The 23,201-nt window shown below is 41.0% G+C and overlaps 1 protein-coding gene across 1 annotated transcript in view; it reads left to right on the plus strand.

The window, feature by feature from the left end:
• The window catches only part of RPGR (retinitis pigmentosa GTPase regulator), a 54,002-nt gene extending 47,123 nt beyond the window's left edge, over nucleotides 1-6,879 (plus strand). Inside the window, exons 15-18 of the mRNA XM_038142897.1 lie at nucleotides 1,839-2,036; nucleotides 2,260-2,299; nucleotides 3,563-3,651; nucleotides 4,657-6,879. Of these exons, the coding sequence (XP_037998825.1) occupies nucleotides 1,839-2,036; nucleotides 2,260-2,299; nucleotides 3,563-3,651; nucleotides 4,657-4,878 (549 nt within the window). The 3' untranslated portion in view covers nucleotides 4,879-6,879. The remainder of the gene's footprint in view (nucleotides 1-1,838; nucleotides 2,037-2,259; nucleotides 2,300-3,562; nucleotides 3,652-4,656) is intronic.
• The last annotated feature ends 16,322 nt before the right edge of the window (nucleotides 6,880-23,201 follow it).

A 23,201-nucleotide genomic window follows, 5' to 3' on the forward strand; every position in this document is an offset into this window, starting at 1 on the left:
CTTCCTGTGTGTGACCTTGGCCCAGACAGCTTGTCTCTGTCTCAACTTTAGAGATATTGAAGGTATTCTTTCAGCATTACCTTTCTATGAAAAAGGAATTTAGAGTGAAATAAAAAAATAAACCCCCTAAAGCATGATGAAAGAGAATAATGAAGAGATTATAGGTATATATAATATATGCATACAGCATATCCATATAATACATATATGTACACATATTACACATATAGGTACTTTAATTAGTAGCCTAGATTTTTAGATTATTAAATGCTTCAGGTATAAGTTTGAATGGTCAGATGATTCATCCTTTAAGGTAAAAGTCTATCTGTAGTGTGACGTTCTCAGATCATTCCCTACCATTGGGAAAATCTCTAAACCATGCCTATAAATGGGCAAGCAGAAGTACCAGTAACAGAATTGTGCTATCAGAGGTATGATGCAAAATTTACTGTTTTAGGAGTTGACCAGATGAGGTGACAGCCAGAGACGCCTGTGAAAAGCTGCAGTAAATGGAAATGGGGTCAGTCTGGGAAGTGTTCAGTTAAACAGGTGGCTTCCTTGGAGTAAAAGGAGTGTCTCTCTCCTCCACCTTTTTTATTTTGGATGAGGAGCATGGCTCAGTTGCTGAAATAAATTCATCTTGTGTGATTTGAGGTGCTGTAGGCTGTGAGCTGGGCTCCAGAATGATGCAGGTCTCCAGAAGTCCCCTGCAAGGATATCTCCGATTCCTGGGATATGTGAGTTGGGCTTAGCAAAGGAGTTCCACCAAAGGTCTCTGTGCTCAAACTTCACTGGTGGTCTCCTCCTCACCAGCAAGTTACCTTCTAATGACCATGAGAGCAGCTGGGGAGACAACAGGCAAAAATCCAAAGAAGTAAGAGAGAATAGGGAAAACATTCATAAAAGATGGGAGACAACATTTGGAACCAGCTGTAGGAAGGAGTTCACTGCAAGACTCATTCCTCTACCACACTTCCAAAAGGGTGTGCAGATACTTCCCACCAGTTTCCACCGTGACACTGGCTGCAGTGGAACAGAAATGTTCTCCTCTGGGCAGTGATGTGTCTTCACTTGAGTCGACCTTGGAAGCCCTTGGTTTAGGCCCTTATATTTCTGCAATGGGAAGGAGAATGCTTCTTATTTAAATATTGCATTTTATGCTGTTATAAGTACATATTGGCATAATAATGACAGTCTGATTGAAGGGAGTAAGAAGGATATAATTGATTCATTTTTCTACACATTTTACAGAAATACCATTTGTGCTTTTAAATATTTGTTTTATAATGCCCTTGGCCATTTTATTTTTACTATATTGAAGGCTGAAAATAACTTAAATTCAAATTATAATGTCTGTATTGAATCAGATGAATCAAAGCTTTGTATCTGGCATTTCTTCATTAATTTTCTTGAGAAATAGATTTGAAATTTCTTTTCGGTGTTGGAATTATTACTTCTTGTGTCAATTATGCTCATTTAAAACATTGAAAATAAATATTTTCTTTCCAAAAACAAGTTATTTTCATTGCTTTTTCTTTAAGGAGGCACATGTTGGCAAAACATAAGTTAGCTTAACTCCTAATGTTCCCTGGAGGTCAGTTTTTAAAAAACATATGAAAATTAGCAAACTTTGATTGCAAACTGTGTCTGTTCTTACTTTATCTCCTTAGAACATTCCCTTTTGAGTTTTCTTGTTCTTAGTCAAATTCTAATGTGTGATGAACTGGTGTAGAATGAGGATCATGATCATTGTATACCTTAAGTTTCAAAATTTTGTTTTGGCAATTTTGTCCAAGGAACAAAATTTGTATGGAAATGAAGAAATAGATGATGACGAGGAAGAAGAAGAAATAGAAGAAGTAGAAGAACTAGAAGAAGTAGAAGAAGTAGAAGGAAAAGAAGAAACAGGAAGAGATGAAACAAAAGAAGGAACAGAGAAAAAAGAGGAAAAAGAGGAAAAAAATGAAAAAGAAAAGGATCGTAAATCACCTGAGGGAGAGACAAGCAGTAGTAGTAGCACTGGGGAAACTGGAGAGGTAAAGGCATTTACTCCTATTAAGTTACTGGTCTCTGAAAGAATTTGGTTCTGTAACTAACTTCAGTTTGATACATGTATACCTATCCTGTAAATGCAAAGTTGTTGTTTGGGGTGGTTTTGGTAGAGGGAGAAACACCTGTAGATGTTAATAGTTAAACAACTCCTCTTTTTAAAACAATTTTGAAAGAGGGTTTTGTTTTGTTTTTGTTTTTGGTCTATAGACAGAGGAGACTACTCAGAAAGAGACCGTCTTTCAGCAGGGTAAGAATACAATTCCTAAGAATTGGACATTCTAAAGACAGATGTAAGTTTTCTAAACAATATTATAAAAATACTGGACAACACAGTTCTTGTTCATAGTTAGTAGAGCAATTCTTGAGAGGTAATGAAATTTGAGGGGCAAACCCCATTATTAATTGTTAATTATTTGAAAGAAATAAATACTTTTCCCAGTCAAAAGTTGCAGGAAGTCCACGAGAACTTTTTCTTAGCAGGACTGAATCCTGCTAAGAGCAGTTCTGGCTGTGCAGTGCCAAAGTCATGGTAATTTTATTGTCTCTCAGGCAACTTCTTCAGGTACCCTGTGCCTCACTTCAATCAAGAAGCTTCTCAGAATTCTTCCCCATCTTTTTCAGCTGACTTTTCCTCATTCTATTCACAGAGAGATTATTTTAGGTGAAATGTGATAATTGCTGGACACTGTTCAGGATGCTGAAGATGTAAGTCTAGAAGCTCCTTGCAGTTTTGGTGGCAGTTTGTGAGAACTGTATATTCCTTTAGAAAAGCTGGGGAACATGAAAGTGGGTGCCCTATATGTATAGGACTTCTTTTATTTTAGAAATTTGAAATAATCTAGAATGGTGTTCTTGAAAGAAAATAACAAGTGTGGTATAAAACAGACCATAATGAAGAGGATATGTCATTTATTTGCAATATTATAATGGAAATAGCTTGTACAGAAAGGATGCTTAAAAATTTTTCCATTATCCAGTGATCTGGTAGTTTTGATATTAAGTTTGAAATGTATATGATTCATACAGGGAGTATAGGAAAGTTTAAACACAGACACATCCACTGAGATGGAAAGTTTTTCCTTTCCCAGAATTGTTTCTATGGAATAAAATTCATACTGAACTGTAACTCCTGCCCAAAAATCAGCTTTGCCAAGTTAGAATATACTTGCAAATAAGTGTGCAAGACATTTTTCTCCTGTCAGCAAGAGGAAACTGTGAGTGTCAAATAAAAATATTTTATATATTGTCACAGCCATAGGTGTTCTGTTCTTAAAACTTGAGCATCTGGAGAGAAATATCAAGACGTTATATGGAGAGATTAGAAAATAAAAATATTCTTTTCAGGCTGGGCATTAAGTTTTACTGAATATTCTGATAGCTTTTTCAGTTTTATTTAGTGACCTCTACTTCAAAAATAATCTGAAGAGCAATTTTTTTCTGCTTTTCTGTGATATTTTTCTGATTTGCATGAATCAGAAGAAATTTAATTTAAGCATTTATATTGTTGTAGAGAAGGAAAGCACTGACAATCACACTGTGAACAATTCTTCAGAGAACACTGATGACCAAAAAACTGGAGGAATTGTGGGGAGAAAAAAGGTTTGTGTCCTGATGTTTCTTGCTAGCTTTGCCAGTGACTGAGAAACCAGTGGGCAGTTACCAAAGCAAATACCTCAACTCATATGATCTGCATAGATAATGAAATTGCTGAGCAACCTGTTACTTCTGTTTAAGACTTGATTTTATTTTTTGATAAAATAACTTAAAATTGCCCAAATAATAGAAATTAGTTAAAGCCCATTATGACCTCTTTATGGATGGCATGTCCCTGAGAGAGAGATTGTTTATCACAACATGAACTGGTGAGGTGAAAACTCAGGATTTGATTCCTATGGGACATTATCTAAAAAGATTTCCCCCTGTTTGTCTCTGAAAGCAGCAGCTGAGCTCATTGACCCTGCATCTATTTGCAACATACACTGATTTTGTCATCAAATATATCTCTCTATATTATTATATATAGTTATAATTATATATCAAATATATCTCATATATGAGCATGTTGAGGAATACCTGATATACAATTTCTTACAGGTTTTAGGATCCAGAGGCTCCTGCAGAGGCTGCTGATTTTCCTGTTGACCAAAGGCCCTAAGCAGTAGTTAACTTTGAAACCAGGGTGGTCTCACTGAGCACAAGCACTGTCATTTATGGCAGTGCACACATTTATCAGCAGGCATAGTAAGCACTTTCTGTTCTGGGGCTTCATGTTTGGACCTTGCCTCAGGCTCTTGTTTGAAAGAAACCCAAATAAATGCACCACTTACAGCATTTTGTACAAACTGTACAATGTGTAATTTGACAAAATGCAATCACTTTAACTTTTCTGATTTCCATGTGCTGTTTTAACACATTTTAAATATTGAAAATGTTTCTCGTTAATATTTTTAGTGATTTTGTTTTGAAAAAAAATTATTTTACCAAGGAGAAATCTGCCAACCTCTTTTGACTTCAGTATATACAAAGGGGTTTGTTGGTTTTTTTTATCTTGATTTCACTGCTAGCTGTTTCAGTTATATAATTTAGCTGTTTTTTTCACTCCAGTTTTCCCTGTTTAAGCGAAAGCCACTGACAAGCCAGAAGAATGTATGTAGCAGAAAGGAAGACAGCTCTGAAAAGCCATTGCAGAGTGAAGAAAAGGAAAAGGAAGATTTAACTGGTGAAGGCAGTAAGGATGAAAATCAGAATCATACACTGGAGAATTCCAGTGAAACTGTGACTAACCAGGACAGAAGGATGAAAGTTAATACATGTATATTGCTGTAACACTGTTATAATACATGAGAATGTGACAGTCTTAAAGCATACAGTGCAATTTTTACTTGAAAACAGTTATGACTAGAGATGTTGATGGCTGCTTTTTTTTTTTTTTATTGATTGGATTGCTGTAATTTTAAATAGGCAGATGATTTTCTTGGTATTTATTGGTAATTTTAATAGTTCAAAATGATATGCTTATCAGCGCCTTGCTGGAGTTCTGTGGCCTTACCTGTTGATGTTCTAAAGAAAAATATGGGGGTTTTTTATGTGAAAAGTTGAATACAAGCATTTTATGGTTTTGCTAAATAATTTTATTCTGTTTCAGTCTACAGAGTACCACTTTCAGCATGACACTCTTGCAAAATTATAATATTTGATATATTACTTGGTTTAACAACCTAGTTAAGAATATTTAAGGTACTCAGAAATATACATGTTTCTTTCTGTTTTGACATAGAAAAAATAGCAGTAAAACTTTCAAGCTAACTTGTAGGCCATTATGGAAGAAGTTACTTGAGTATGTGCCTAATTTCACACATGGCAGCAGTCCCAGTGGAAACAGTATAAGGATGGAAATATCCTGCCAAACTGGGACAGGGAGAAAGCTTTTATTCCTGAGAGGTGCTGAAAACCTTTGCTCCTGCTGAAATTGGCATAAGCTGATGGGCTTCTCTCCTACTGAATCAGGCCCAGTGAAAACTGGACACCCTCACTCTTGTTTCACTTGAATTCTAATCCTGTATTCTCTAAACATCCACACCTTAATGAGTCTCCAGTGAAGCTTTTCCTCACAGGAAAATAATGCAACCAGAGGTACTGTGGCATCAGTATGACAGACTGATCATCATGGAGTAAATATTCATATTTTTCTCAGGCAGACTGGCTTTTCTTCAGATGGACACTTGGCAGGAGGAGCCAAAAATCAGTACAAATAAAAACTGCTTAACACCACTTAGCATTAAGAAGCAGGAATTCTTTATTCAGCCAGATGCTCAAGGGGATATCTCCTCCAAAATATTGTGCAGGCTGAGTACAGAAAAAGCTCCTGATGAGATACTGTATTTTTCATACATAGTCATTGATTTTCCCAGAATGAACAAACACATACTGAATAATTTCCCTGAAATCATTAATAAATTTTCCCTCCCATTTACACAGTTCTTCTGTCCTAGAGGTCCCTTTGCTGGTCCCTGGTGCTCAGTGACCCCCGCAGTGATCCCTGACCACACAGTGAACTGGCAAAAGGTGGGACAACTGGGCTGGTTGCTTTCCGGTTCTTCCTTCAATTTCCCTAGTTTCAGAGTTGCTTAAATTTTATATAATAGGTCAGAAGTGTCCAGAATTGATTTCATCCTAGGAGTTGGTTCACCTGCATGCTTTGTCCTTATAAGTATGGCAGGTGCCCAGATTCTTTCACGAGGCTTCCTCTGTGCTCCCATAATCATCATACTAAAAACCTGGATGCTTGGGTCATCCTTTGCCAGAGTTAATTAGGATCCTTTTGTGTCTTTTATTTTTCTTTGGGCTACTCCTGGGTTCTGCAGTGAACCTTACATGAGGGGTTTTTTTCTCCATTATATTCACATATTTTCTTATTTCTCTGAATGCTCATGTGGTTTTCATGTGGTTCTACTTGGATACTGTTGAGAAGAGTAAAGTGGAGAAGGAGAAATAAAGTAATTGGTGCCGTCATTAATTTAAATAAGCTTTAATTATTTTTTAAGGGGAGATCAGTCACAGATATTGTTACTGTAAGAACAATTTCTTTTTTTAAAGGTGAACTAAGTTAGTGAGAAATATTACTTTGAAATTGGAATTACTGTCAAACTTAACACTACAGAAGTTTATGCAATGGACTGTAAACTGCTGTGTGTCTGAGCAGTTTCAGGGACTGGTACATTTATCTTGTCCATGTACTTTGCTCAACAAGAAGCAGGAGCATATTAACCCATTCCAATGTCTTTTCTACATGTCTTCATTTTTAATAAAAAAGATTAAACAAATAAAACAACTTACATGTGCACGTGTATTAAATGATAGGGTTTTCTAACAAGTTCACAATATTTATAATAAAAATGTGAAGATTTTTTTATTACTGAAATGTTTTCTTAAACAGATGAGTAAAAAATGCTATAAACATTTCTAGTACGTCTTTCTCTGTTTTCTTCTTACTTTTCCAAAGATTAAGTGTGTCAACTTAAGTCTTTATTTCTCATTTTTATAGTCCTGCCATACAACTGAGATTGTGCTTTAGAATTGTTGGGTTTCTAAAATTTCAGCACTAAACCTATCACTAGGTGGAGTTTGTGCTCTTCGAAGGTGTAACCAGCCCCTGGAGCCAGAAATTCTCCTTCTCGTGGCCCCTGAAAGAAGTTGAAGATACTCATTCTGTATCAAACTTCTGTTTCCAAATTCTCAGAAAACTTTATGTTTTCTGGCATATTCCTCTTGGCATTAAAGTACTCTGGTACTTTATACTCAGTGTATTTATACAGTGCATTTTGAAAGTTTTAAACTGTGTGTCTTTGTAAAAATATAAAGATAAAAAAATACAATTACTCGTTTATTTCTAAGTATACATAGATGGACAGTGGTCAAGTTCTGATAAATCAATGTAAGTCTAGATACATGTTTGATTTCAATTGAAGTGGTATTAGTGCCCCTTGCATACACAGATACACATGTGTGTGCACTGAGACATATATGTGTTTATTTACAGACAAAGAGACAGATATACAGATATATATGTGCGCATGTGTATGTGTGCACATGGATGATCAAACGTGTGCCTGACCTCCTGAAATTTCCATTTCATCCATATATTTACATATGCAAGTTTACTGATTTCCAGAAGCACAGGATTCATTTATGCAGCTGCTGTTCCTATGCAAGTTTGTGGTGATTGAATTTAAAAAAAGGAGAGAACATGAAAGAAAGCTTATCTAGACATTATTTTATATGCCCGAAGTTAATAATCATAATTAACTTTGTGCAACTTTTTCCTTTTTCTTCCACGAATTACTTGTACAGTATGCAAAATACATCTTTGTCCTTGAGGAATATTTTATGTCATGCTGTTGATATTAAGGTAGTTGAAGTAAACTGAATTCTCATCATGATGGTAAACCACTGTAAGTCCTGATAATCAAGAATACAGAAGCTAATCTTGCATGACTATTGAGTGACTAAGTGTGGGCTCACTTCAAACATACTCATGTGCTCGAACTACTTTAGCTCTAGAAATAAATATAAATATAAATATAAATATAAATATAAATATAAATATAAATATAAATATAAATATAAATATAAATATAAATATAAATATAAATATACTATCTCTAAATTCCCTCACAGTGCTTTTAGGTGCTATATTATTTATACTACTCACTACTTAGGGGAGGTTACACCATTTGCACACTATGTTATGCCTAAATTCCTTTAAGGACCTAAATAATGTTTTGATTAAGTGTAATGAGACCACCATCAGTGGCAAGAATTGGAGATATTAATGCTTTGGTAGTGTGTCTGCTTTGCTCAGTATCTCATAGTGATGAGCTCTAAATTCCCACCTATCTGCCTTTCAAGACTGTTCTGGAATTACATTTTATTCATGCTATGTAATTACCAGTTTCTTTTTCAGGACCAGATTGTAATGACTCAGCAAAAGCCTCGCAAAATCTAAATCTGGCCAAACTGTAGTTCTTTTATTTGTACACAAAGAAGTCTTTTCCTTTTGAGACCATTCTCATTTAATGTCAAAACAGTTTAGACACAGCTGTTTCCAATCACACTCATGAAAAACTGACGAGATATTAAGTTAGACTTTTAAGGGATGTTAACAACATCAAGAAAATAAAAAATGCAGAGATTTTGTTCTTCAGTACTTCTATTATACATGAGACCATGATTTACCATGCTGATTTACCACATACTGCTGCATCAGTCAGTGTCTAACTGGGAATGAAATATTGTCTTCCCCCCCAAATTTTCTGTTTTGCTGGCTGCCTAAGACACACCAACCCTGCCAGATGGAATGGAAAAAGGCAACTTGATGTTCTCCAAGACTTGCTACACGTGTACTCCATGTATGTGCTTTCTGTCTGCCTGACCCAAACTTTCATATTGAAATTTTCCACAGCAAGGGTTTTGGTAGTGGAGAAATTGAGGGAAAGTTACTCTTGCCATCTCCTTTGTGCCATTTTTAGGAGGCCACCTTTAATTGGGAAGAGCCAAAGAAATTTCTTCAGATCACTGGCATAGGGAGCAGGAAGCTGCTCAGGGATGGGACACATCACCAGAGACTGCTGCCCTGAAGAGCATTTCACTTCCCTAGAATATGCTATTTTTACAGTCAGGGCAGTATCTTCTTTTGTATTTTTGACAAGGATTGTCACGCCATTGAGGTTTAGGTGTGACCAAGGAAAGAAAATTATTAGGATATAACTGAAGAGGGAAAAATTTGGCCACAGGAGCTGGCAGTTACCAGCAGCTCAAAGGAGGGTCTAATAACAGCAAACATTGACTTACAAATGAACATTTTTAAGTGTCACTGCCACTAAAAATGATGACAAAGTAATAATAAGCTCCAAGGATTCTAGGAATTGTACAGAAGAAATGCATGATTATGATTATGATTATTATTTTATTTTAAGGCTGTCTATTTCTGCAGATATTTACAAGAGTAGTTCTAAGTATCAGAGCATTTGCATTCAGTCAGGCAATTCACTGGACTAAACTGTGTGGTTTGGATTGGGGCCCTATTTGTCATCTGCTTATGATTAATTAGACTTTACTCAGGGGTTCCAAAACTTCATTGCACACATTTGGGTTGTTTGGGTATTGTTTTATTTCCTTATAATTCTTTTTATTTTTATTTCCTCATCATCTTTTACTATTTGGAGAAAAAAGATTTTTAAACAATATTAAAATTTGATTTTAATTAATTTCTCCTCTCCATCAAAAGTTGTATTTTTGTTATCACTGTAATTGCAGTTGTTACAGCTATTCTGGCACAGAGTAATAAAATCATACTTCTGAACCGTTATAAAAAAAAGCAGAAAAGAAAAATTATGTCTTTATATTAACTCTTTGACATAACAAGAATAATTTTTTAAGTCTCCAAGAGCATTTAACTTTGCTTTGGGATTTATTTTTCTATTCAACGAAGACATTTTCACACATTTTGGTCCTCTAAGTGTTGCTTAATTTCAGTCTTGAAAATTTTCTTTCACCTCTGAACAGTCAAAACTGAATTTTCCACAAAAAGCAGACTGGTTAATTCTGGTGTAATGCCAGGAGTGCCAGGAACTCCAACTAACCACGAGCTTAAATAGTTGGAATATTTTCTATAAAAATTAAAAGCTGAACTGGGAGGAAAAAAAATGGACTGTGCCTTCAAATTCATGATATGTAACATTTGTCTAATTGATTCATAGTTCCACATACTTCCTCCTATTAAAAGGACCCTTAAGAAAACTACAAAAGTCTAATTTGTTATTAGGAATTCAACATTTTTTTCAAAAATTGCCTTGAATTTGCCTTTCAAGCCCAGTCTTTTGGGGGATTTCACACTGCTGTTATTCTATCAAACATGAAGAAGGAGTGTTACATTGCTCAGAGATACTCCAGAGCAAAGTGGAGTCTGGATGAATGCACACCTTGGCACTGGCGTTTTTCCAAGGCTCATTTCGAACAGGCCACGAAGAATGCATTCCCACTGCTGCTTATGCACACGTTTGTGTCTAAATTTCAGCTGTAAGTTGCAGACTGTGTTAGCTCTTAAATGTCTTGCCTTTCTCAGGGCAGTTAGGACACTCCAGGAGATGGATGTCAGAGGAAAGGCAGCACTGCAGCCACGCCCACTCACAGCGCCCACCGCAAAAATCCTGTTCAGTGGACAGGCAAGACAGAGAAGAAATTCTGCAAACACCAGTGGTCATGTTGTTTGAGCACATGGAATTGCACATGCACAATCAGGAGCAACAGGAGAGCAGTTTGAGGTCCCACTGATTCCAGGGAATCAAACAGGATTTTTGCCTGTACTAATTCAGACACCACAGCTGCCGTCACTGATGGCATCTACTACTGAGACCTTCGTCTCTCGCGCTGAGGAGACAACCCAGCAAGGAGGGTTTGTCACCACAATCAGCACATTTCTGCACCCTGAAAAGGCTCGCAAAGGCTGCCCAGGAGAGAGGCTGTGGCTTATGGGCAGGGTGGTGTTGGGACAGCTGATGGAGAAGCTGCAGCTGCATTCACACTTCTGCTGGCAGTGGCTTCTTGAACAATGCTCTCACACCAGTACAGACCTTGTGCTCACAGAAATACCTAAATGAAGGCCAGTGTTTTGGAAATGGGCAGCTACAAGGACAATACACAAAGGGAAAGCAAGAGATACCAGACCCATTACGATCTGCTTCAGGTACCTTTATTATTCCATTATATCAGAACGCTGAACTCTTAGCAAAGCCTTGCAGCACAGATAAACTGATTAAAGCACTCCTTTTCCTGATGTTCTTTTTTAAACAGAGTAATGTTAGTATTTTAATCTCTTCACATGCAGAAATCTGAGAATTCCTTAGGCTGTTAAATTGCAGTTGCTCTGATGAAACTGCCATTGCTACCATGTTTCTTTTTCATGTTTTGGCAAACAAGTTCAAAACAGATCATTGAGCCCAAGCATACTCAGATGGCACCAGTACTGGGCAGAGAACTTGGAGAGCAGTCTGTGTTGAGGCCCCAGTGTCCCCCCAACCCCACCAGGTATTTTACCCCAGAGGAGCTCTAGGTCGGCCCTGGGGATGCAGGATGTGCACTCACTCCTGTGCACATCTCAGTCTCAGACGGTAGATTAGAGAATCCAAGTGGGAAGGTATCCAGGGGCACTCCTGATCCAAAGGAAAAGTCAGATGAAAAGAAAATGCTTTGGAGAAAGCTCCCAAACACAGCACCCACACAGATTTTTATTTTAATTACCAGCAAGATAACATTTTTCTTAGGCCATTTTGGTACAGCCAGCCTCAAAGTGTGGCAGAATTGTCACCTTCTTCTGTTTCCAGGCTAACATTTCCCCTTGAGATGACTCTCCTTCCTCTGCACTTCTGTCCCTTATTTTTAAAGAAGTATTCCTTTACTGAGTAGATGGTATTTCCCTATTTGTTCAGGAAACAGAATGTGGGAGGGACCCTCAGAACTCCCTGGGCTCACTCCCCTGTACCACCCCAGCACACAAACTCTGGCTGAGGCTACTTTCCTGCACATTTTTGGGCTTTTCCCACACCTTTGCCAGTTTAGATTGCACACTAAATGCTCATGGTAGGAAGTGCAAAAACAAAGAAACCCCAAATCTACCTGTAGTCAAGCTGCAGGGTTGACAGATGTCAAATCACAGGTGTTGGAACATATGATGCTCTGCCTGAAGCCTCCTCCTCCATGGGCTTGGAGTGTCTGAGGAATTTGCTTTCATGTGAAAGGCAGTAAAAAAAGCCTCTAGTCTTTGTGGTTATGGAACAAAGCCTGAAAATGTAACTCGACAACACCCTGGCTGCTCAAAAACTTAATGAGAAATGTGATGACTCCAAACTTTCTTCCTTTACTCTCATGACTTTGGGGTTTTTTTTTTTTAACTTTTAAAGCTGGCCATCTGCAAACTGCTGAGCAACCAGAACAGTTCATCTTGAGAAATGCAGCAAACTGCTGAGCAACCAGAGCAGTTCATCGTGAGAAATGCAGTCTGTTTCCTTGGACTGCTGCCTGCAAAATCCCAGGCCTGTGTGGGCAGGGCACTGCCACCTGGGATGGGATGGTATGGGATGGGATGGGATGGGATGGGATGGGATGGGATGGGATGGGATGGGATGGGATGGGATGGGATGGGATGGGATGGGGGCCGGCAGCATGACACCTCCCCAGAGAGGTTCTACCGTGCCAGAAAAGTTAACGGAGGGCTCATCCTCCCCATTCCTCCCTTGTTCACTGGGAGCCTCCCTGCCTCGCTCCCTGCCTTGGAGGGACAGATGGGAGGACATCGGTGACGGACACACTTCCCGGCCAGCTCGGTGCCCTGGTTGAGCTCGGGGCTCATGGCACTGAGCAGGGACCCCACACCCGGGCTGCCTCAACAGCAGCGTGGGCAGCAGGTCCGGGGAGCGGATCTGCCCCTGCGCTCTGCTCTGACCCCACCCTGGACAGAGCATCCAGCTGAGGAGCCCAGCACAGGCAGGCCGTGAAGCTGCTGGAGAGAGCCCAGAGGAGGCGGTGGGGGTGCAACGTGGTGATCTTTACGGTCCCTTCCAACACAAACCATTCTGATCCTATGATTCTGCGACCCTTCTCGGCCAGGGCCGAGTCCAGGGTGAGTCCCGGAGGCCACGTCGGAGGGCAGCGGGCAGCAGGAGCCCCTCGGGGTGGGGCCATGCACGGCACAGGCGACACGGGAGCCCCGGCGGACCCAAACTTTCCCGGGAGCCGAGGCGAGGCGGGGCAGCGGGAGGAGGAGACTCCGGCGGCGCCCGGCAGCCGCTCGGAGAAGGTCCCGGTCCCACTCTCCTCCTCCTCCTCCTTCTGCTGGCCGTCGGCCGCGCAGCCCCGGGCCGGGCAGAGCCGCCGTGAGGAGCATGGGGAGCTGCTGGCTGCGCCTCGCCGCGCTGCTCGCCCTGGGCGCCCGGGCCAGCCTGGAGTACGAGGGTGAGGAAGGGGCGGCGGGGCCGGGGCAGAGCCGAGCCGGGAGCGGGGCCGGGCCGGGCCGGGGGCGGCGGGAGCGCCGCGGTGTCCGCGGCAGCCTGAGGGGCCGGGAGCCCGTCCTGCTCTCTCGCTCCCCGCCCGCAGCGCTTTGTGTCTCGCTCTGTGTCCCGTCCAGTCCCGTCAGCGCAGATGGACCCCATCCTGGGTGTGGAGCGCCGGGTTGTTATTGGGGAGGGTGCCAGGAAGGCTGCCAGCCGCGCCGGGTTTGAGCGCTGCCGGGCGCGGGGTGGTGGCAGCCCCCGGCGCCTTCTCACACCGGGTGTCACATCTGCACCTCCGTGCTGCCGCCTTGGCGCTCGGAGAGAGGAGGTGACACCCGCTCAAAGCCGCTGAACAAGAGGGGCTCTGTGTTGTCCCTAAGTGTGAAGTGTAAGTCCGGTGGGCCAGCCCTGCCTCTTGGATCGTGGCGCTTCGGAGCCTTTCAGCAGTTTTTGGTGCCCGGGTGAAATAGAGGTCTGCTCGAGCCCGGTCTCATAAGCTCTTGGAGATCTATTTCACACCCAAGATAGCTCAGCTACCTTAGAAAGCATAAAATCAGCAGGATGGCTTCTGTGGTAGTGTTGGAAACAAATAGGTTTTATTCAAAAGGCAAAATAACAAAACTCTTTACAGAGAAAAACTGAGCCAGGTGCAAGAGGTTCTTGCTCCTGGTAAAACACCCCACAAAAGCGATTAGTTTCTTTGTTCTCTTCTTTTTCTAGTAAATTTCTCAGGCTGGACTTTTGGGCTCCTGTCCAATTAGATATATTAGATATATTAGATACATTAGATAGGTGAAGTCCCCCAGGTCCTAGGAGGTGTCTTTTTTGCTAATTGAGGAGAGAAACTTCTGGGCTTACTGCCTTTTTAAGGGGACAAAGGGTGGTTTTGTCACTCCATCAACAAAGGGCACATTCCTATACCCGGGGGTGAGACTGCATGCAGCAAGGTAATCTCAGTTTTTAACGTGAAAAAGGAATGGGTGAGTCTGCCTGGTTTCTTAGGCACCTAGTAAATTAAAAAATGCATGCTGATGCTATTTCACTTCCAATTGCTTGCATTTCCTGTAGCAAAATTTGAAATGAGCTCAAATATAGGTTCCATTTCCATGCAAAAGGAAAGGGGTATGTGGTTTCTGCCTGTTCTAAAGAAGGTGCATCGTGTCTGGTTAAATACTTCTGATTTGCAGGCATGGCAAGCAAAGCCAGTGTAAACTGTCACTGTGAACAAAGCCAGTGTAAACTGGCATGCCTTGGTTGTGGTTTAACAGGTGTAGTCAGTAAGAATTTGTGGTGAGAATAGAGACTTCCTGTAACCACGGGTGCGGTTTCAGACTGAGGTGTGTTACCGGGATGAAAGGGCAGGTTACATCCCAGGATGAAAGTTTCAGACTGAGGTGTGTTACCGGGATGAAAGGGAAGGGCAGCAGTGAACAAGCAATAAAGGTGTCTAGTACAACTCGCAGCTGCATGTTGGTGGTGCCCATTTTTTGTTTCCTGGAGCTATCTCTACCTAATACGTAGTTCTGTCCATGGAGGGGTGTGAAGTGGCATAGTGGTGATATTTGTGAGTTGGGGTTTAGCTTACCTTATTTTTGTTGGCGGGTTACAAGTGGCTTCTTTCCAAAAGGAAAGATGTTGGAACATATGTTTATGCTCTTTCTTTACCAAACACTAAGGTATTGGACACATCAGTTGCTAAATCAACAAAGACCACAGAAGTTCCTGTCCTGGCATTTCTCTGAGGATTATTGTACCGCCAAATTCTCTTTATTTTCTTAGGAAGATGAGTGAATGCATTAGTTTGCAGTTCATGTGAATGTTAGTCTTCAAGTAGTTTACAGAGGATGCTAATATCCTATTCTCTGTTTTCCTAAAAGGCCAAATTTAACCTCTCTAATCTCAAAAGTTTTAAGTTTAGCATGTGATCTTCAAGCTGGCTGCACAAAAGCCTGCTTGTTTCATCTTTCACTCATTTGAAAGTCCAATTTCCTCCTTATGCTTAGTGTCAAAGGCTCCAAAGAGCTTAAATCACCAGCAGCTGTAATTGTAAACCCTAATATTAAGTTAATGTTTCGTGTTACTTTTCTTGTGTTTATTTTTAGTAGAGAAATGTGGTATTCTTTCTGATATTTATTCCCAGTATGAAATCTAGTGAAGCTCTTAATAGGTTTTTCTCTAATGGTACTGTGTTGGTCTATAACCATGCACATTAGGTACAGAATGCCATTAAGTAAACTAAAATAGACTTTAAAAAAAAATCTCAGCAGCAGGTGTATGTGGGCCCCTCTTGATTATACAGGCACAAGCTTATTGAACCCTTACCAAGATGTTGACACTGGACTACTTTGTAGGCAAAGCCAAGCAGTCTGTTTTGGATTCTTGCAATATGCTTGTAATTCAATAGTAGATTGTTCTTTAAATATCAGAAATATCTAGTCAGCTCTTCAACTCATAATTTGGTAACACTGAAGTTTCTGGTGTAGGAAAGTTGTGTTCCACGATTCCAAATACTATGTTAAACACCACACTAAATAGGTGTAATTTTCATGCTCTAAGGATTCTGCTATCAATTTTTTGATGGCAGGCAAGTAGAAATCAAGCCAGTATTCCACCTGGGAAATTGTAACTGAACTAATTATCCACTTGGCATAAGAAAGAAAACTGAAAAATATCCAAATAATTAAAATTCTTAAAATACTTAAAAGCCTTTGAAGCAGCAGCTGTTTTAACTGTAACTGTATTTTCAAGCTTTGAAAGGATGCTGTGGTATTCTCACATTGGTACATTCAAAGCTAATAAGGCACTGACAAAATTTCTCTGGTGGCACTACTCAGAGGAAAGTCTGTTTTCTCTTCAAAAACAGCTCAGAGATGCAGCTTTTGGAAGTTAAAACAAGTGTAAAACCTTTTTCCTAAGGGCTGAAGAGGGGGATGTGCCCTTGGAGCTCTTCAGTGACTTTCTGTGGTGTTGGGTATGGTACAGCTGTCCTTATGTATATTTATATGGGGATCACTTGTTCAGTGTTTGGGGGGTGTGAAGGTGAAATCAAGTGGCACTGTGTGATGTGAGGCTGTGGTACTTGTGTCTTACACTTTTGGTAGATGAAAAGAAAAGCTTATCTATGATAGAATGAATGGGAACTGTGCATTGGAACAGGGTACTGGTGTGAAGGGGCCATGAACCTTGAGAGAGATGTCACTAAAATCACTTGAAGACCATGTAATATTATGGAACTATTTTCAAAAGCTATATGAGATTTAATTCAAAGAAAATAATATATACATAAGCACTGTGTGCTTATAACCTATGTATATTCCAGATTAAATATGAGTAGATGGAAGTCAGGTTGTGGTTCACAAATGGTAGTTCACAAAGCTGTGTGCTAGATGAAGGGATGCATCTGTGAGTGAGACTTCGGAGTCCCTCAGCCCTTCAAGAAAGGCAGTTCTCACCCAGAAGTGTTTATACTATAAATAGACAAAGGATAGGAGGACAAAACTGAAGGAAGTATTTAAGATTGCTTAAAGTCCAATGGCAGGCTTTAAAAAATCTGGCATCACAATTATTTTATTCTTGCTCCATCAGACCAAGCTGCAGAATGGTCCAGAAGCAATCTCCAAGGCCCTGAGCAGCTGGTGCTCTGCAGTGCCAGGGGTGGGGCCTGTTGTGTCAGCTGAGAGTTCTTTTGTTGTGTTTTTCTTCTAAACACAGTTTCCTGGCTGCCTTGCCAATTCTGGGTGACAGTTTGTATGTACAGGATCCAGTGTGGAGCTGTGGGCGTCGCTCACGACCGTGGTGGACACAGACCTGGGCGTGCTGTGTGCTGGCCAGACACAGCACAAAACCTGGCACGGGAATGAATGCTCTAAGGAAAGGTGTCCTGGTCCACAGCAGGGGGCTTGATCAGCTTTAAGATCCCTTCCAACCCAAGCCATTCTATGACTCTGTGATGTTCTGAATACAAGCAGATATTCTAAGGCATGGTTTCATCCGCAGTTGTGCTTTGGATGGGCTGGCTCTGTCTAAACAAGCTCCAGTTACCTGGATAGTTGCATATGATCCAGCAGCATTGTCAGGTGACCTCAGGCATAACAGATATGTCATGTTAATATCAATCAATAACGTTAACTCTTCTCCTGACACTGCTTTCATATATTCCTGTGTGAAGTGGAGCGTTTTCATGAGCTGTAGTAATTCCCTGCTGAAAACTCCTTGCAGCTTAATAAGCATTACCGAAGCAGTACATTTCTTCCTGAGTGGTCCTTAACTAATCAGGTCATTGCATCCTCTCTGCTCAGCCTGCTCACTCTTCAGCAGCACCTGGGGGCTTCGGTGCGTCTGAAATCTCCAGGATGAGATCACATAAACAGAGAGTGAAATTAAGGATGTTTTGATGAGTTGTTGAACTGTCCTTTCTCTCACAGTGAAATACAGCTCGCCAGATAGCACAGACAAATTAACTGCATTTAATGTCTTGGGTAGCCAAGTCTGGGCAAGCATTGGAGGTGGTACAGGAGGTGCCATAGAACCAGACAGTTTTTTTTCATGCCTGCAAGCTGCTGTACCCCTTATCTTCTTGGTCCACTGCAGCAGTAAGCCTGGCATGACAAGGGCTTGCCAAACATCTACAGTGTAAAAACCAGAGTGATTATAAAAGCTTGCAGTTGAGATAGCCATCAGTATGTGTGAGGTTCTTTCTGGGAAAAGTATGAATGTGCTTATAATTTGGTTTATTAAAAACGCTGATTCTGAAAGTAATTTGGAAATGCTGATTTGTGTTTTGCTTTTGTCTCCTTGTCTAGCAGTTGAAATGAGTAGTTAGAGAGGAACAACACTGAAATATGGGATTCTCTCTAGAGCTGTGGATGGATAGGGACTGATAGTCAAATTTGTGGCTGATGAAGGTTTAGGGAGCAAGATGTGGCAGGTTCTTGTGTTGGCATTCAGTTGAATAAGCCATTTGTTTGAAAAGTCACACTCCATAACATTTTACATATAGCCTTAGGCAAGCTGCTTAGACTTACTTTGCAGATTTGGAGATGGGCATGGGCTTAAGCCCACACTGAGCTGTTTTGATGTTTGTTGCTAAACAGGAGTATCTTTGTTAGGAGAGACTGCTCCCAAGGCATGGATCCCCACTCCAGCATTGTGATTGTTTGGAGTGCAAAGCAGTGAAGAGGCAACCAAAACCCATCCCTCCCTCCCTGCACCCCCATCACACTACTCATTGTTTGTCCAAAAAGCATATCAGTAATCTAATACTTAATGAAATTCTTATGTGTAGTGCATTGTAATACAGACTCTAATTTAATATTGTCGGTCTTTCCTGGTACTTATGTGAAACTTCTGAAACTGTAAGTGTGTTTTCCCTGACTGGGGTAACAAGTTACATGTTCCTCTAAATACCTGGCTAATTTTTTGGCTTCCAAAATGGCTGTGTTTGGTTGTTTTGAGTTTTTTGTCTTTGAATTTGCTGTTTCAAGTTATGTGAAAAATCACAATGTGTTCGTATCACCCATTTCACTAGGCATTCACTTAATTTTTTTTACCGCAGTAAATGAACATCTCGGCATACAGGACATGGCTGGCACTTCTCTGCCACTGTTTCTAACTTTTGCTTGTATCTGAAGGGTACTGTTAAGTTTGTTCAAACTGAAAATTTGTGCTGCAGTACCTTGAAAATGGCTCCAAATTGTGGGTTTTAAATTTAACTATTTTGATCTTTCTTGTAACTTGAAATAGCCACTTAAGATCTCTGCCTGAGTTTGAAACCACTTTGTCTCTTTGACTTGTCATTTGGCACATCTTCACAGGAAGAGAGAAAGGATTTTTGTATTTCTTGAGTGATCCAAAGAAAAAAAATCTTAGGTTTCCCCAAGTTAATACATATTGCAAATACAGCTTTGCCAATGTTTTTCATTGATATGCCTGAACAATCTTGACAAAATTTTTGTTGTGCCTGAGGAAATTAATGGTATCTTTGGGATGCACATAACACAGAAATTTGGAAGGAGTAGTGACACAGAGAGTAAAGCTCTGTCAAATGCAGCATCAGGATGATAAGAAATCCTTCCCCAATCCACCATTACCTCTAAATGGTGTTTCTTGGCAGCTGCAGGAATTTGTCCTGAGAGAAACATCTAAAATTATACTTCTTCCTTTCTCTGAAGATGGAGGGAGACTGCATTTGGATTGGGAGCATGTTAAGAGCCTGCTAGTAGGTTGCAAAAGTGAGTCTGTCCAAATACCCTGGTGCTGTACTATTGTTAAACTGATTTTTTTCTGTTGAAAGGCTTATTTGGAGAGAAAGTGTTGCTGGTGAATTTTGGTTTGTTTCCTAAAAAACTTCCTAAACAGAAGTTACTGGACTGGCTGGCTGGCCCTTATCATCAGCCCTCTTGATTTTGTTTCTAGTGTTGTTTTTGTGCTTTTCCTCTAGCACTTAGCAGATGCTACCTTGAAAAAGCAGCTGCTTTGCCTTCCTTCACCCTGTCATTCATCTGAGCAGTATCTCTTAATTTGATTGCTTTTGTGAGCTGTGCATTCCCTCCAGGAAACATTGGGCAGCTCTGGCCTGTTGCTGGTCCTGGTGGACTCCATATTCTCCCCATGGCTGTCCTGGGCCTCCTCCTACCCATCCCTGCTTCCTCATTCCTAGCCTATAAGACCTTGGGCAGGATCCTTTATCTCAGTCTCTGTTCAGGTCCGGACCCTGGCCAGGGCTCCCAGGCATGTCTGCAGTGTGGGGGAGGTTTCCAAAATCCCTTTCTCCCTCTCTCTCTCTATTTTGCACTGCTGGAAACATCCCCTCTTCTCTCACCCTGGGCAGCAGTTTTCAGCTCTTTGCCACTCTCCTGCTTGTGTATTTTAACTTCACCCCTGGCCTCTGAGGTGGGCTGCTCAGCTGTCCTGCCTTCCCCTGGGTGAGCATCCCTGGCTGTGAGTTTACAGGGTGGTTTCCATGGGATCACAAGCCTCTGGGGAGAGGGAAGCCTGCTAGTGAGCCAAATCAGGACATGATTCACATGAATTTTTCTTGGATGTTCTTCTGTGCCCTCTTGTGCTGTTTGATGTGAAATAAGCACTGAGGGTGGGCCCCACCTTGCTGCTCTGGATGGTGCTGTCTCTTCCAGTCTTCTGCACGTCTTCACTGCCCTCGGTTTGGCTGTTGAGCATTGGCTCAGTATTTGGGAAGAGCTGCCATCCCCTCCTGGCAGGGTGCAGGGCAAATTACAGGCTGGGAGAGGGAAACACCTCCAGCCATGTCAGAGTGCTGAGTTGCTGGCAGCCTGTGCAGCTCAAGCTGGGGGTGGCTGGACATTTTTGGCAAAGGTTTTTGCCATTTGAGCAGATAGAGTTTGTATAATTTCATGCTTTTTTTCCTTGCTCAGTGAAAATATGTCTTCAGCTAAGGACAGATGACATCTGTGGGGTTCAGGTGGGCTGCTCTAAAAGACCCAAGTTTTGCTGCCTGATGCATAGAACTGGAAAACAAAGAATGCTTGAAATTTTGGGTTGTTCTTGTGGGACACTAGCAGGTCGTTATGAGCTGGTTTTGAGGAGAGAAAAGAAGACCCACGACTGAAACATGCAGGATGTGTATCATAAAGATTATTGATTCCATTCATTTGTTTGAGACTGGTGAATAAATATCTCCATATGGGTGTATACATCTTTGATTTGTATAGTCTTTGATTTGTGATGTGCAGCTGTGTCTTCAGGGAGACACAGAAGAAACTTCTGCAGCTTTGCAGTAAGATATATAACATTAAATGTTATGTTAGTGCTATCACATGCTTCAGATCTTGCAGTAGATAAAAATATGCATGTGTGAGAGTACTGCGCATGTGCAGATTGGGTGATTTAGAAGTTTTATAAGTTAATCTTGTTTTGAAGATTCTGAAATTACTGTGGTGTTGATATGGAAGGAAATTCTTTCTTTTCTGTTGTGCAAAATTTAAAATTTGTCAGAACTCTGAATAGACACATTTCCTTATAATTTGAGCAGCATGATTGAAGACATCTGATTTTTTTCTTCCCTACTTCTCACCCTCTTCTTGTTCTTTTGAGGGAATGCCATTGTTATTTAGGGTACTGGATTTAGATGTGTTGCACACACATTCACTAAGAATAGCACTGCAGTTTGGAAGTAGTGCTGTATTCAGGCTTTGGCAGCCATGCCATGCTGTGCTGCCTGGTTTACCAAAGCCTACGCTTAACCAGCTTGGGTTGGCAACATGAGTCTCTCAGCAAAGTCTGTCTCCTTTTAGGCTGTGTCAAGAGAGTTTTAACCTGCCAGGGTCTGTGGTCCATCCTGGTGTCCCTCAGAGGTTTTTTGTCAGGCTTCCTGATGCTGACTGGCTAGATAGGGGGAGATGCTGCTTCCAGCTCCTGCCTCAGTTAAATTGTGAGCCTGTGCCTGTTGGAGTTTTCTTTGGAGTTGTCAACTCAGATATAATTACTTGGTTCAAGTCTGCCTGAGTCCATCCATTGTGGCTTTCTAGTTATACTGTGTGATTTGTTAGTGAAAGATCCCAAAATTAACATGCCTCTGTACAGCTATTCCTGAAGATTAAAATCATTGGCTTGCATTCCTTGTTCTAAGCTGCCCAGGGACAGATACCAGGAACATTACACCTGAGTTATATGTCATAGTGAAATGTGTAAATAAGAAAACCATCCCAACAAATAATAAAAAGCTCTTTCCCATACCTTTCTGGGAAAGGAGTGGATGTGAGTGCCCTGTGCTGAAAGCAGGTACCTTTCCTATTACTGTAGTAAGAAAAAAACCCAGATGGCTTGCTGAAGTAATCTGAACAGATGACTTGTTTCTTGTGAAGGCATCTGACTGGCAGTTTGCTTCAGCTTTGCAGCACTGATTTCTTTTTTGTCACATTAAGCAGTTGGTTGGCCTGTGTCTGCATCCCCTTTGTAATATGGTTTTGTGTAGAGAGCTTTGACTGAAAACATACATTTAGCTGCAGTTATTGCCATTGCACCATATCAAGTAACACCATGTGTGTGTATTTAGTTATGGCAATGTTACAGGTAGCTTTTGTGTCTCTTTGGAGCTGAAAATGGGGGACCTGGACCTGGTTGTGGCTCTGGGCATTCCTGTGTGCTCTTCTGGCTTGTCTTTCCATTGTTCTCCTTACTGCTTCAGTTAAAGCTTCTGGATGTGCATCCATTTCGGTGGGTGTTGGGAACAATATTTTGAGTTTCTTGTTGGTACTTGACATTTCTTATAATGAGGTAGGAAACACATGTCTGGGAGGAACAGGAGATAACCATAACTGGAAACTTACTTTCACTTAGAGTTTAGGGAAATTTCCAGTCAAATATATCAAATCCTGAGTGTTTCTTTAATAAGGGAAGGCAGCATTTGTGGGAATGCCAGCAGTGCTGTTCGTGTATCGCTGATGCCTCTGTTTCACCAGCACTCTGGAAGCTTGCAGTGTTTGACTGCCTGACAGCTTGTCATCTTTTTGGAAACTGGAACACCTGAATTGTGTTTTGGCTCTGTTTTTAGGAGAAGTGTTTCTGATTGGGGATTCTGTACCTCTCTCCAACTGCATGTCAAAACCAAGAATATTAAACTGTACC

This window comes from Motacilla alba, chromosome 1 (assembly GCF_015832195.1).
Source record: "Motacilla alba alba isolate MOTALB_02 chromosome 1, Motacilla_alba_V1.0_pri, whole genome shotgun sequence".
Taxonomy (NCBI): Eukaryota; Metazoa; Chordata; class Aves; order Passeriformes; family Motacillidae; genus Motacilla; species Motacilla alba.